Below are 13,561 nucleotides of genomic sequence, written 5' to 3'. Positions count from 1 at the left end.
GCATGGGGGTGGAAACATCATGCTTTGGGGAAGTTTTTCTGCAAAGGGACCAGGATGACGCATCCATGTAAAGGAAAGGATGAATGGGGCCATGTATCATGAGATTTTGAGTGAAAACCTCCTTCCATCAGCAAGGGCATTGAAGATGAAACATGGCTGGGTCTTTCAGCATGACAATGACCCCAAACACACCGCCCGGGCAACGAAGGAGTGGCTTCGTAAGAAGCCTTTCAAGGTCCCGGAGTGGCCTAGCCAGTCTCCAGATCTCAACCCCATAGAAAATCTTTGGAGGGACTTGAAAGTCTGTGTTGCCCAGTAACAGCCCCAAAACATCACTGCTCTGGAGGAGATCTGCATGGAGAAATGTGCCAAAATACCAGCAACAATGTGTGAAAACCTTGTGAAGACAAACAGAAAACATTTGACCTCTGTCATTGCCAACAAAGGGTATATAACAAAGTATTGAGATAAACTTTTGTTATTGACCAAATACTTATTTTCCACCATAATTTGCAAATAAATTCATTAAAAATCCTACAATGTGATTTCCTGGATTTCTTTTCCTCATTTTGTCTGTCATAGTTGAAGTGTACCTATGATGAAAATTACAGGCCTCTCTCATATTTTTAAGTCAGAGAACTTGCACAATTGGTGGCTGACTAAATACTTTTTTGCCCCATTGTAGATATTTCTATTGTGTTATTGACTGTACGTTTGTTTATCCCATGTTTAACTCTGTGTTGTTGTTTTTGTCGCACTGCTTTGCTTTATCTCGACCAGGTCGCAGTTGTAAATGAGAACTTGTTCTCAACTGGCCTACCTGGTTAAATTTTTAAAAAATTAACAAACAATACCCGTAGTCATGTTGGCATTCAAATATATTGCCTCGTTATTGTATTGTATGACTTAATTTATTTTTTACTTTAGTAAATATTTTGGCAAAAGGCCATCGGAATGAAACCAGGTAAGAGGATGGGAGGTCAAAACCCAAACCTAATACATTTCTAGTTTTAATGTCACATGCTCAAATACAGTGAAATGCCTTTCTTACAAGCTCTAAACCCAACAATGCAATAATCAATATCAATGTAGTAAAATAACATAAAGTAGAACAAAAACATGAGAAATAAAAATAGGAAAAAGTAAGAAGCTATATACAGGGTCAGTTCCAATACCATATTTACAATGTGCAGGTATACTGGAGGTAGATATGTAGAGGGGTAAGGTGACTAGGCATCAGGCTATATGATAAACAGAGCAGCAGCGTAATGATGATTGTATGAGAGTGTGTGCGCACGTGTAGAGTCAGTGTAAATGTGTGTGCATGTTAAACGTGTGTTGTAGTGTCAGTGTGATTAAGTATGTAGAGTCCTGTGAGTATGCATAGAGAGTGCAGAAATATAAATACAATTTAAGAGTCAGCTCAGATAGTCCATGTAGCCATTCTGTTAGCTACCCAACTGTCAGGTCAATGACCTCCTCCCTGACCCTTTTGTGTTTGTGTGTGTATGTATGTTGGTGGGAGATGGGTGATGCAGGGGAAGGGAGGGGTTAGCCACAAATAGAACAATGAGACAGCTATTTCACCAGATGAATAAATGTGAAGCATCCGCTTGGCGTTTCCAAGCCCAGTGGCCGGCAGTGGGAGAAGATGGAAAGAGACGGATTTTGGCCGACATTCTGCAAATGTTCTCACCAATGAAACATTTCATCTCAACACAGTTTTCTGTTCCCAAGACTAGAATATGTTACAAACAGAGTGGATAAAGTTTTGTAGATTTTACCCTTTGCCAAAGTTTTTAAAAATTGCATTGTTTAGGAGTGCAAAAGCAAATTGAATTATTGCATACGCGCATTTCAGAGTAGGCTTTCCCTAACAGAAATATGCAAATGTATTGCCAGAACAGGCCAATAGGATCACGCTAGCTCATGCTTGGCTCTGCCCACCTCCCTGCTTGTTCTGCCCACTATGACTCATTTGTTCCCATTTGAAACGACGGGCTGTGGTCCATCTTTGGGATACCTGTCCTAACATGAGTTCTGTAAGTGTGGAGTAACGTGGACTTCCTAACATGTGCTCTGTAACGGTGACTTAAATGTCTGGAGGGGATACGTTATTTCTGGTTACACTGACTGGGGTCGAATACACCTGTTTACAGGCTAAGCACTGTATTTTGTTTTGACCGAGTGTGTGGTAAGTTGTGTCTGCTGTGTAAGTCTAGTTGTTTGTGTCTGCAATGCTGTGCATGTAGTCTGTTGGAGCTAGTTTTTCAAGCCTGTACGGAGTTATTGCAGTCCGTTTGTAGTTCATGCTAGTCAGAGTTATTTGGTTAAAAAACACAAGTGAAGTGTCTATTTATTATGGATCCCCATTGGTTCCTGCCAAGGCAGCACCTACTGTTCCTGGGATCCAGTTAAATTAAGGCCGTTTCTAAAATGTTAAACATTAACAACACATGAAGTATGTGCTCTAAGTATGTTGCGTCTGAGGTTTGGTAAGTGTTATGACATTGGTCTGAATGTAGGTTCAGTCATAGTTTGACACTGCACTGGAGGTTGGTGGTGCCTTAATTGGGGAGAACAAGCTTGTGGTAATGGCTGGAGCAGAATTAGTGGAATGGTATCAAACACATCAGACACATGGTTTCCGGCCATTATTATGAGCCGTTCTCCCCTCAGGCACTGAAAAGTCCAAGCACAAACCTAACCAGGTCCCCTGCTGTTGTTAGCTGTGAGATAATGGAAGAAACCATGCTCACCACCACAAAGCAATCACCATAGGAATGCAAATGAGGGAGAGGTTGACCCACAGTCCACCAGCAGCAGGTGGACAAAAGACTCCTGAAACACGATCAATATACAGTAGACCTACAGGAGCCATCTCTCCACAGCAGTAACACTCACCCATAAAACAATCTTTATCTGGAACTAGAACCTAAAAAATAAAAACTACAAAGTTAAGTATATTTCAGTGTATGTAGACCAAGGCTCTCCAACCCTTTTCCTGGAGAGCTACCCTCCTGTAGGTTCACTCCAACCTCAGTTGCAACTAACCTGATTCAGCTTATCAACCAGCTAATTATAAGAATCAGGTGCGCTAGATCAGGGTTGGAGACAAACCCTACAGGATGGTAGTTCTCCAGGAACAGGGTTGGAGTGAAAACCTACAGGATGGTAGTTCTCCAGGAACAGGGTTGGAGTGAAAACCTACAGGATGGTAGTTCTCCAGGAACAGGGTCGGAGAGCCCTGATGTAGACCGCTGGCTAACTAAACCGACTATGCTTTAGAGCTGGGCAACATGGACAAAAATCCATATCGCAATAAATTGCCTGAATTGATACAATAACGATAAGATTTATAATAATGTGCAACCACAGTTTATTTTATTATCCTTTAAAACTACTAGTTTGATGGTTGTAGCAAAAATCACCCATATTAGAAACCTGATTTCATTTCAAACTTCACATTTCTCGAGTATAGGCTACTTAACGTAATGGACAACATCAGCAAAATGCCTACGTTAAGTGATCGGTATGGTCTGTGTTGATCATTTTCGGTTTAACGTCCCAGCTCTACTCTGCTTTGTGACACACTACCCAGGTCGACTAAGCATTGTAGTAACAATTGATTAATAGGGGCAGGTAATGGTCCTGCGGTTATGCACCTTTTGGCCACAGACCTACACTAAGTTCTTCTGGAAAACAGCAGGTCAGGTCAGGACAATCATTTGGGTCCTGTTCCGCAGGAGACTAACAGTTGAAATCAAATTTCCACATAGATAACAGAACATTCTTATCCACTTAACAGTCAGTCATACATTCTGTCAAATTAAAATATTAAATTCATTTGATATGAAGAAGCAGCATTTTGATGCACAACTGAGTACTCCACTCCTCTGTTTAGAAGCCAGGGAAGCTGGTAACAGAAAAGGACTCGTTGCTGGACTGTTGCATGCAATCTCTAATCTAAATTTCAGGAGAGAAAAATTAAGTATCCTAACTTTGTCTCTGTGCGGCAACAACAGTTTCTATTAGATCAGAGTGGATATTCCTCGTGACAGACGGGGAAGGAGACTAGATTGAACAGCGGACCACCTGAAGATCATGGTGACAGCTCCTCAAAATGGGGGTGAGGAGGGGGGGGGGTACAGTCTACAGTGAGGAGCCCACCCACACAACACCCATCCAGACACTGGTCTAGCTAGCCTAAGATAGAGATCATAGCATAGCCTACATGCTATGTTTTTTCATGTGGGAATGCTACATTCACCCCTCTCAAAACCCACCCAAACATTGGTGCCATCACAGAGCCTCACTAGCAGTAGCATCTTTATGCCTTAGCTCAGCATGTGTACATGCTACATGCTACACCCACCCCTCTCAATGTATTCTGAGTGAGCAGGTGAGAGATTGAGATAGAACTGCCTGCAATGGCAGGAGGTTGCTGAAAGCAAACTGTAGAAAATCATGATCTATCTAATTATAACAAAAAAAAATGTCACGTGGAATGCACGCACACACAACATGCACAGCGAGAGAGCGAGTAGGAGACAGTAATGGTGTATATTTCAGTCTAGCTAGCAAAGACATTCGGAAAGGTGAAAAGAGAATATACACGGCATAACAGGATAAGTCTGGGATAAACATGGCGACGTGCAGGAATACCGAGGAATGGTGAGGAAAAGGAGGAATAAAGGGGAGGGAAGGCAGAGGAAGGGATTGACAAGGAGAGATGGATATTTGTATAACGACCAGCTATCATTGGTCCTTTATGCAAAATGGTAGATCCCAGCTTTCTTGCCACCAGGAAACATGGAGAACAACAGAAAGGTCAGAGAGAGGGGAGCGAGAGCCCAGAAGGACGGAAGCAGACACTGTTACACCAGACAACAACACGCCACATAGAGAGAAAGACAGACGAGGCTGGAGGATGGCGGTACGGTACTTACATGAAGACTCTGTGCCAAACATGGCTGGGCCGGGAGCTGCGATGGAGATAGGGGAAAAGGGGGACAGAGAGAGAGGGGGGGGGGGTTGAGCAGGCAGCTACACAGAGGGGGTCATCAAAGCACACAGTGCAGCCAGCCAGCCAGCCGGCCCTCGCTCTCAGACGCCCAGATGCTCTGCTCACTCAGTCGGCGCTCCCGTTGCCACTAAACGGGCTTCCTCCACATACACACACTGCTCACAAAATACACACACACACACACACACGGTTCAGCTGCCGAACAGGGGCCTCACGAGAGGGAAGAGAAACTCTTCTCCACCACTGAAAAGGTGTATTTTAAAATCCAGACTCAGAAGTAGCAGCCTGCCTGCTGTAGCTATGTTAGCTCTTGCTTTCCTCTCCTTCTCTTGTCCTCTCCTCCTCTGTTAATTTATCTCTCTGGACTGCCCCTGGGAAAAAAAGCTGAAAGCAGATACTGCAACCCTGGAGCCATGCTAGGCAGCCCGATGGGTAAGACAATAGCTATGCAAACAGAGAGTGCCGTCAGGAGCCCTGCGAAACACTGACAGACTGCTGCTGGAGAGAGGGAGAAGGGGAGGGAGATATGGACGGAGGGAGAGAGGAGGAAAGGGGGGCGCTGGAGTTTGCAAACGGGACTGGGAACAGGCCAATCATTTACACTTTTAGCAGACGCTCTTATCCAGAGTGACTTACAATTAGCTCATTCATCTTAACGAGGTAAGACAACCACATCACAGTTGTAGCAAGCAATGTTCTTTCAATAAAGTAGTTAGCAGCAAAGTCAGTGCTTGACAATTATTCTTTATTTTGGGGGCGGGGGAGTGGATATGTCTCTGATTGGACACATTCAAAATGGAGGTTGTCTATTATGCCCCCCGGAGAGCTGTAGGAAGTTAAAAAAGGCAGTGGCTCAAGTCCTTGTATAACTTTATGACTTTCTTGTGACATCGGGTGCTGTTAGGTGTCCTGGAGGGCAGGCAGTGTGCCCCCAGTGATGCATTGGGCAGACCGACAGGATGCTCTCAATTGTGCATCTGTAATAGTTTGTGAGGGTTTTAGGGGCCAAGCAGAATTTCTTCAGCCTCCTGAGGTTGAGGAGGCGCTGTTGCGCCTTCTTCACCACCCCGTCTGTGTGGGTGGACCATTTCATATTGTCAGTGATACGTACGCAGAGGAACGCAGAGACTTTCCACCTTCTCCATTGCGGTCCCGTCGATGTGGATAGGGGCATGCTCCCTCTGCTGTTTCCTGAAGTCCACGATCAGCTCCTTTGTATTGTTGACGTTGAGGGAAAGGTCGTTTTCCTGGAACTACTCCACCACCACTCATGAGTTATGTTCAGTTTTTGTTTTGACTGGTTGTAAGTAAATAAAAAGCTGTAAAAACGACCCAACATGTGTCTGATAAGATTTCAGTTCGCCTTGGATGCATATTTTCTGTGGGTTAAATACTATCATCTTTTATTATGCTGATAAAGACAGCACTTCTACAGACTGTATCTAACTGAGCGTTCGGATTCTCTCAAGCTGCTGAAAGAAAAAAAATCATATTTTCTCCACTCCTACTTCCATGTCAAAATGTTGCCCACATTTGGTGTATCATTTTAGGCTACTGCAAGAAATGATTCATTCTACAGTAGTTAATAAATATTAAGGATATGTGAGCAGTTATAAACCTGCAGTGAGTGTCCAGATGTCAGTTTCCAGTATCTGATCAGTACGTTACACTTCCCTTGAACTTCCCTTTTTGATGTTCGCTTCTTGTGACTGTAGAATTTGTATAGTGCCTCACAATCATCACACAACATAGCCAGCATAGCTATCATCCTCTTCTACCACTTCACCAAATTGTTTCCAAACATTACTTTTCTGGCCCTCCCTTCTCTTTCAAACTTTCCATTTCACAGTTTCTCTTATTGAATTAAACTCCGACATTGTCTTTTTTACCTCTGTGGATTGACCTGCACTTTTTCTGCCCATTCCCAAAAGCATTTAAAATCAAATAAAATGTACACATGGTTAGCAGACGTTAATGCGAGTGTAGCGAAATGCTTGTGCTTCTAGTTCTGACCGTGTAGTAATATCAAACAAGCAATTTCACAACAACTACCTTATACACACATAACTGTAAAGGAATGAATAAGAATATGTACGTATAAATATATGGATGAGCGATGGCCGAACGGCATAGGCAAGATGCAGTAGATGGTATAGAGTACAGTATATACAGTGCCTTGCGAAAGTATTCGGCCCCCTTGAACTTTGCGACCTTTTGCCACATTTCAGGCTTCAAACATAAAGATATAAAACTGTATTTTTTGTGAAGAATCAACAACAAGTGGGACACAATCATGAAGTGGAACGACATTTATTGGATATTTCAAACTTTTTTAACAAATCAAAAACTGAAAAATTGGGCGTGCAAAATTATTCAGCCCCCTTAAGTTAATACTTTGTAGCGCCACCTTTTGCTGCGATTACAGCTGTAAGTCGCTTGGGGTATGTCTCTATCAGTTTTGCACATCGAGAGACTGAGATTTTTTCCCATTCCACCTTGCAAAACAGCTCGAGCTCAGTGAGGTTGGATGGAGAGCATTTGTAAACAGCAGTTTTCAGTTCTTTCCACAGATTCTCGATTGGATTCATGTCTGGACTTTGACTTGGCCATTCTAACACCTGGATATGTTTATTTTTGAACCATTCCATTGTAGATTTTGCTTTATGTTTTGGATCATTGTCTTGTTGGAAGACAAATCTCCATCCCAGTCTCAGGTCTTTTGCAGACTCCATCAGGTTTTCTTCCAGAATGGTCCTGTATTTGGCTCCATCCATCTTCCCATCAATTTTAACCATCTTCCCTGTCCCTGCTGAAGAAAAGCAGGCCCAAACCATGATGCTGACACCACCATGTTTGACAGTGGGGATGGTGTGTTCAGGGTGATGGGCTGTGTTGCTTTTACACCAAACAGTTTTGCATTGTTGCCAAAAAGTTCAATTTTGGTTTCATCTGACCAGAGCACCTTCTTCCACATGTTTGGTGTGTCTCCCAGGTGGCTTGTGGCAAACTTTAAACAACATTTTTATGGATATCTTTAAGAAATGGCTTTCTTCTTGCCACTCTTCCATAAAGGCCAGATTTGTGCAATATACGACTGATTGTTTTCCTATGGACAGAGACTCCCACCTCAGCTGTAGATCTCTGCAGTTCATCCAGAGTGATCATGGGCCTCTTGGCTGCATCTCTGATCAGTCTTCTCCTTGTATGAGCTGAAAGTTTAGAGGGACGGCCAGGTCTTGGTAGATTTGCAGTGGTCTGATACTCCTTCCATTTCAATATTATCGCTTGCACAGTGCTCATTGGGATGTTTAAAGCTTGGGAAATCTTTTTGTATCCAAATCCGGCTTTAAACTTCTTCACAACAGTATCTCGGACCTGCCTGGTGTGTTCCTTGTTCTTCATGATGCTCTCTGCGCTTTTAACGGACCTCTGAGACGATCACAGTGCAGGTGCATTTATATGGAGACTTGATTACACACAGGTGGATTGTATTTATCATCATTAGTCATTTAGGTCAACATTGGATCATTCAGAGATCCTCACTGAACTTCTGGAGAGAGTTTGCTGCACTGAAAGTAAAGGGGCTGAATAATTTTGCACGCCCAATTTTTCAGTTTTTGATTTGTTAAAAAAGTTTTAAATATCCAATAAATGTCGTTCCACTTCATGATTGTGTCCCACTTGTTGTTGATTCTTCACAAACAAGTACAGTTTTATATCTTTATGTTTGAAGCCTGAAATGTGGCAAAAGGTCGCAAAGTTCAAGGGGGCCGAATACTTTCGCAAGGCACTGTACATATGAGATGAGTAACGTAGGGTATGTAAACATTATATAAAGTGGCATCGTTTAAATGACTAGTAAAACATTTATTACATCCAATTATTCATTATTAAAGTGGCTAGAGATTTGATTCTGCATGTTGGCAGCAGCCACTCAATGTTAGTGATGGCTGTCTAACAGTCTGATGGCCATGAGGTCGAAGCTCTTTTTCAGTCTCTCGGTCCCTGCTTTGATGCACCTGTACTGACCTCGCCTTCTGGATGATAGCTGGGTGAACAGGCAGTGGCTCGGGTGGTTGTTGTCCTTGATTATCTTTTTGGCCATCCTGTGACATCAGGTGGTGTAGGTGTCCTGGAGGGCAGGTAGTTTACCCCTAGTGATGCGTTGTGCAGACCTCACTACCCTCTGGAGAGCCTTACGGTTGTGGGCGGAGCAGTTGCCGTACCAGGTGGTGATACAGCCCAACAGGGTGCTCTCGATTGTGCATTTGTAAAAGTTTGAGAGTGTTTTTGGTGACAAGCCAAATTTCTTCAGCCTCCTGAGGTTGAAGAGGCGCTGTTACGCCTTCTACACCACGCTGTCTGTGTGGGTGGACCATTTCAGTTTGTCCATGATGTGTACGCTGAGGACCTTAAATTCTTTCCACCCTCTCCACTACTGTCCCATCGATGTGGATAGGGGGGTGCTCCCTCTGCTGGTTCCTGAAGTCCACGATCATCTCCTTTGTTTTGTTGACGTTGAGTGTGAGGTTATTTTCCTGACACCACACTCCGAGGGCCCTCACCTCCTCCCTGGAGGCCATCTTGTCATTGTTGGTAATCAAGCCTACCACTGTAGTGTCGTCTGAAAACTTGATGATTGATTTGGAGGTGTGCATGGCCACGCAGTCATGGGTGAACAGGGAGTACAGGAGAGGGCTGAGAACACACCCTTGTGGGGCCCCAGTGTTGAGGATCAGCGGGGTGGAGATGTTGTTTCCAACCCTCACCACCTGGGGGCGGCCCGTCAGAAAGTCCAGGAACCAGTTGCACAGAGCGGGGTCGAGACCCAGGGTCTCGAGCTTAATGACGAGTTCGGAGGGTACTATGGTATTGAATGCTGAGTTGTAATCGATGAACAGCATTCTCCCATAGGTATTCCTCTTGTCCAGATGGGTTAGGGCAGTGTGCAGTGTGATTGCGTCGTTTGTGGACCTATTGGGGCAGTAAGCAAATTGAAGTGGCTCTAGGGTGGAGGTAATATGATCCTTGACTAGTCTCTCAAAGCACTTTCATGATGACGGAAGTGAGTGCTATGGGGCGATAGTCATTTACCTTAGCTTTCTTGGGAACAGGAACAATGGTGGCCCTCTTGAAGCATGTGGGAATCCGCAGACTGGGATAGGGATTGATTGAATATGTCCGTAAACACACCAGCTAGCTGGTCTGCGCATCCTCCGAGGACGCAGCTAGGGATGCCGTCTGGGCCGGCAGCCTTGCGAGGGTTAACACGTTTAAATGTTTTACTCACGTTGGCTGAAGTGATGGAGAGCCCGCAGGTTTTGGTATCGGGCTGTGTCGGTGGCACTGGACTGTCCTCAAAGCGAGCAAAGAAGTCGTTTAGTTTGTCTGGGAGCAAGACATTGGGGTTTGCGACGGGGCTGGTTTTCTATTTGTAGTCCGTGATCGACTATAGACCCTGCCACATACCTCTCGTGTCTGAGCCGTTGAATTGCGACTCTACTTTGTCTTTTGATTGCCTTGCGGAGGGCATAGCTACACTGTTTGTATTCGCTGTGGTTCGCAGTGGTTCGCACGTTCAGTTTAGCGCGAATGCTGCCATCAATCCACGGTTTCTGGTTGGGGAAGGTTTTAATATTCACCGTGGGTACCACATCACTGATGCACTTGCTAATAAACTCGTTCACCGAATCAGCGCATCAATGTTATTGTCCGATGCTATCCGGAACACATCCCAGTCCACGTGTTCGAAAAAACCTTGAAACGTGCAATCAGATTGGTCAGACTAGCGTTGAACAGACCTGAGCACGGGTGTTTCCTGTTTTAGTTTCTGTCTATAGGCTGGGAGCAACAAAATGGAGTCGTGGTCAGATTTGCCAAGAGTAGGACGAGGGAGGGCTTTGTATGCGTCGCGGAATTTAGAGTAGCAATGATCTAGAGTTTTACCAGCCCGGGTCGCAAATTTGATATGCTGATAAAATTTAGGGAGCCTTGTTTTCCAATTAGCCTTGTTAAAATCCCCAGCTACAATAAATGCAGCCTCAGGATATGTGATTTCCAGTTTCTTTCAGGGACATCGAGGTGTCTGCTTGGGGGGTGGGGGGTATACACAGCTGTGAGTATAATCTAAGAGAATTCTCTTGATAGATAATGCGGTCGGCATTTACTCGTAAGGAATTCTAGGTCAGGTGGACAAAAGGACTTGAGTTCCTGTATGTTGTTATGTTCACACCACGAATTGTTAATCATAAGGCATACATACTTCTTCTTACCAGAGAGATGTTTGTTTCTGTCGGCGCAATGTGTGAAGAAACCTGGTGGTTTCACGTTTGCGTGAAACAAAGAATGTTAGAATCTCTGATGTCTCTCTGGCAGGCAACCCTTGCTCAAATTTCGTCCTCCTTGTTGTCAAGAGACTGGACAATGGTGAGTAGTATTGTAAGGGGTGCGTACTGGCAGCAGAGAAGTCAGGTTCAGGAGAGCAAAAACTGTGTTACAACGAAGCAGTTCAATAAATAAAACCCACCGGAATCAGAACAAACAATCAATGGGTACAAAACCTGTCGCACACCAGATAAACGTGCACATGCACTTAAAATAAACATTTCCGGACAAGGACATGGTGGGAACAGAGGGTTAAATACACAACATGTAATGATGGAATTGAAACCAGGTGTGTGGGAAGACAAGACAAAACAAATGGAAAATGAAAAGTGGATCGATGACGACTAGAAGATCGGTGACGCCGACCGCCAAACAAGGAGTGGAACCAACTTTGGCGGAAGTCGTGACTGTACCCCACATACCGTAAATGGCCCCACATACCGCTGACCCAGCTTCTGGCAGGGCAGGCAGAGGGGCAGGTTTCGGGTAGAGAGCCAGACCCGGTCCCCCGTTGCGAGCACCAGGGCCTCACTGCGGTGACGTTCTGTGTTCTTTTTTTGGCGCAGCACGGCTCTCTGAAGGTGGACAGGGGCAACTTCCCATGTCTCCTGCGCACACCTGAACCAGTCGTCCACCGCAGGAGCCTCGGTCTGACTCTGATTCCAAGGAGCCAGAACTGGCTGGTACCCCAGTATGCACTGGAAGGGAGAGAGGTTAGTGGAAGAGTGGCGAAGCGAGTTCTGTGCCATCTCGGAACAGGGCACAAATGCCGCCCACTCCCCCGGCCAATCCTGGCAATAAGACCGCAGAAACCTGCCCACATCCTGGTTTACTCTCTCCACCTGCCCATTACTCTCGGGGTGAAACCCCAAAGTAAGGCTAATCGAGAACCCCAGACGTTCCATGAACGTCCGCAGTCCAGCCTCCGCAGACTGTAGGGAGACCGGGCAGAGGGAGGAGACAACAGGACTTAGAGAATCGATCCACAACGATCAGGATTGTGGTGTTACCCTGTGAGGGGGGAGATCGGTAAGAAAATCTACCAACCGGTGCGACCAAGGCCATTGTGGAACGGGTTTGGGGTGTAGCTTCCGTCTGGCCAGGTGCCTAGGAGCCTTACACTGGGCGCACATAAACATAAACCCTCACGTCCTTAGCCAAGGTAGGCCACCAGTACCTCCCGCTCAAACAGCGCACCGTCTGTCCGATCCCAGGATGACCAGAGGAGGGTGACGTGTGGGCCCAATAGATCAACCGGTCACGAACAGCAGACGGGACGTACAGACGCCCAGTGGGACACTGAACGGAGGCGGGCTCTGCACGTAACGCTTGCTCAATGTCTGCATCCAGCTCCCACACTACCGGCGCCACCAGGCAGGAGGCTGGGAGTGGGATCCATGGGCCGCTCTGTGTCATTCAGCCGGGACAATGCGTCTGCCTTCACGTTCTGGGAGACTGGTCTGTAGGAAAGGGTGAACACAAAACGGGTGAAAAACATGGCCCACCTGACTGGCGAGGGTTAAGTCTCCTCGCTGCCCGGATGTACTCCAGATTGCGGTGGTCAGTCCAGATGAGAAAAGGGTGTTTAGCCCCCTCAAGCTAGTCTCCACGCCTTCAGAGCCTTTACGACAGCCAACAGCTCCCGGTGCCCAAAATCATAGTTACACTCCAACGGGCTGAGCTTCTTCGAGAAGAAGGTACAGAGGTGGAGCTTCAGTGGTGTTCCCGAGCGCTGAGAGAGCACGGCTCCTATCCCAACCTCGGACGCATCTACCTCAACTATGAACGCCAAAGAGGGATCCGGATGGGCCAGCACGGGAGCCGAGGTAAACAGAGTCCTCAGGTGACCAAAAGTCCTGTCTTCCTCAGCCGACGACTGCAAACTCACCAGGCCCACCTTCAGCAGTGACGTAATGGGAGCCGCTACCTGACCAAAACCTCCGGTAGGATTTGGCGAACCCAAGAAACCGCTGCACCTCCTTTACTGTGGTGGGAGTCGGCCAATAACGCACGGCTACAATGCGGTCACTCTCCATCTCCACCCCAGAGGTGGAAATGCGGTACCCTAGGAAGGAGACGGACTGCTGGAAGAACAGGCACTTTTCAGAAGACAAGACAAAACAAATGGAAAATGAAAAGTGGATCGATGAT

The 13,561-nt window shown here is 45.9% G+C and overlaps 1 protein-coding gene across 6 annotated transcripts in view; it reads right to left on the bottom strand.

The window, feature by feature from the left end:
* The window catches only part of LOC124033617 (suppressor of tumorigenicity 7 protein homolog), a 92,809-nt gene that overhangs the window by 48,548 nt on the left and 30,700 nt on the right, over positions 1-13,561 (bottom strand). The window contains exon 2 of one of the 6 annotated variants that reach the window (XM_046345729.1): positions 4,950-4,985. The exons of 2 other annotated variants lie outside the window; for them this stretch is intronic. In XM_046345729.1, coding sequence (XP_046201685.1) covers positions 4,950-4,971 — 22 coding nt within the window. In that variant the 5' untranslated portion in view covers positions 4,972-4,985. Of the gene's footprint in view, positions 1-2,904; positions 3,025-4,949; positions 5,567-13,561 lie in introns of those variants that run through there. 3 more of the 6 variants (XM_046345720.1, XM_046345749.1, XM_046345767.1) reach the window with 3 other exon arrangements.

The sequence above is a fragment of the Oncorhynchus gorbuscha genome, linkage group LG01 (assembly GCF_021184085.1).
Source record: "Oncorhynchus gorbuscha isolate QuinsamMale2020 ecotype Even-year linkage group LG01, OgorEven_v1.0, whole genome shotgun sequence".
NCBI lineage: Eukaryota > Metazoa > Chordata > Actinopteri > Salmoniformes > Salmonidae > Oncorhynchus > Oncorhynchus gorbuscha.
The sequence above is the reverse complement of the archived record's forward strand: the minus strand, read 5'-3'. Positions and strand labels throughout refer to the sequence as shown.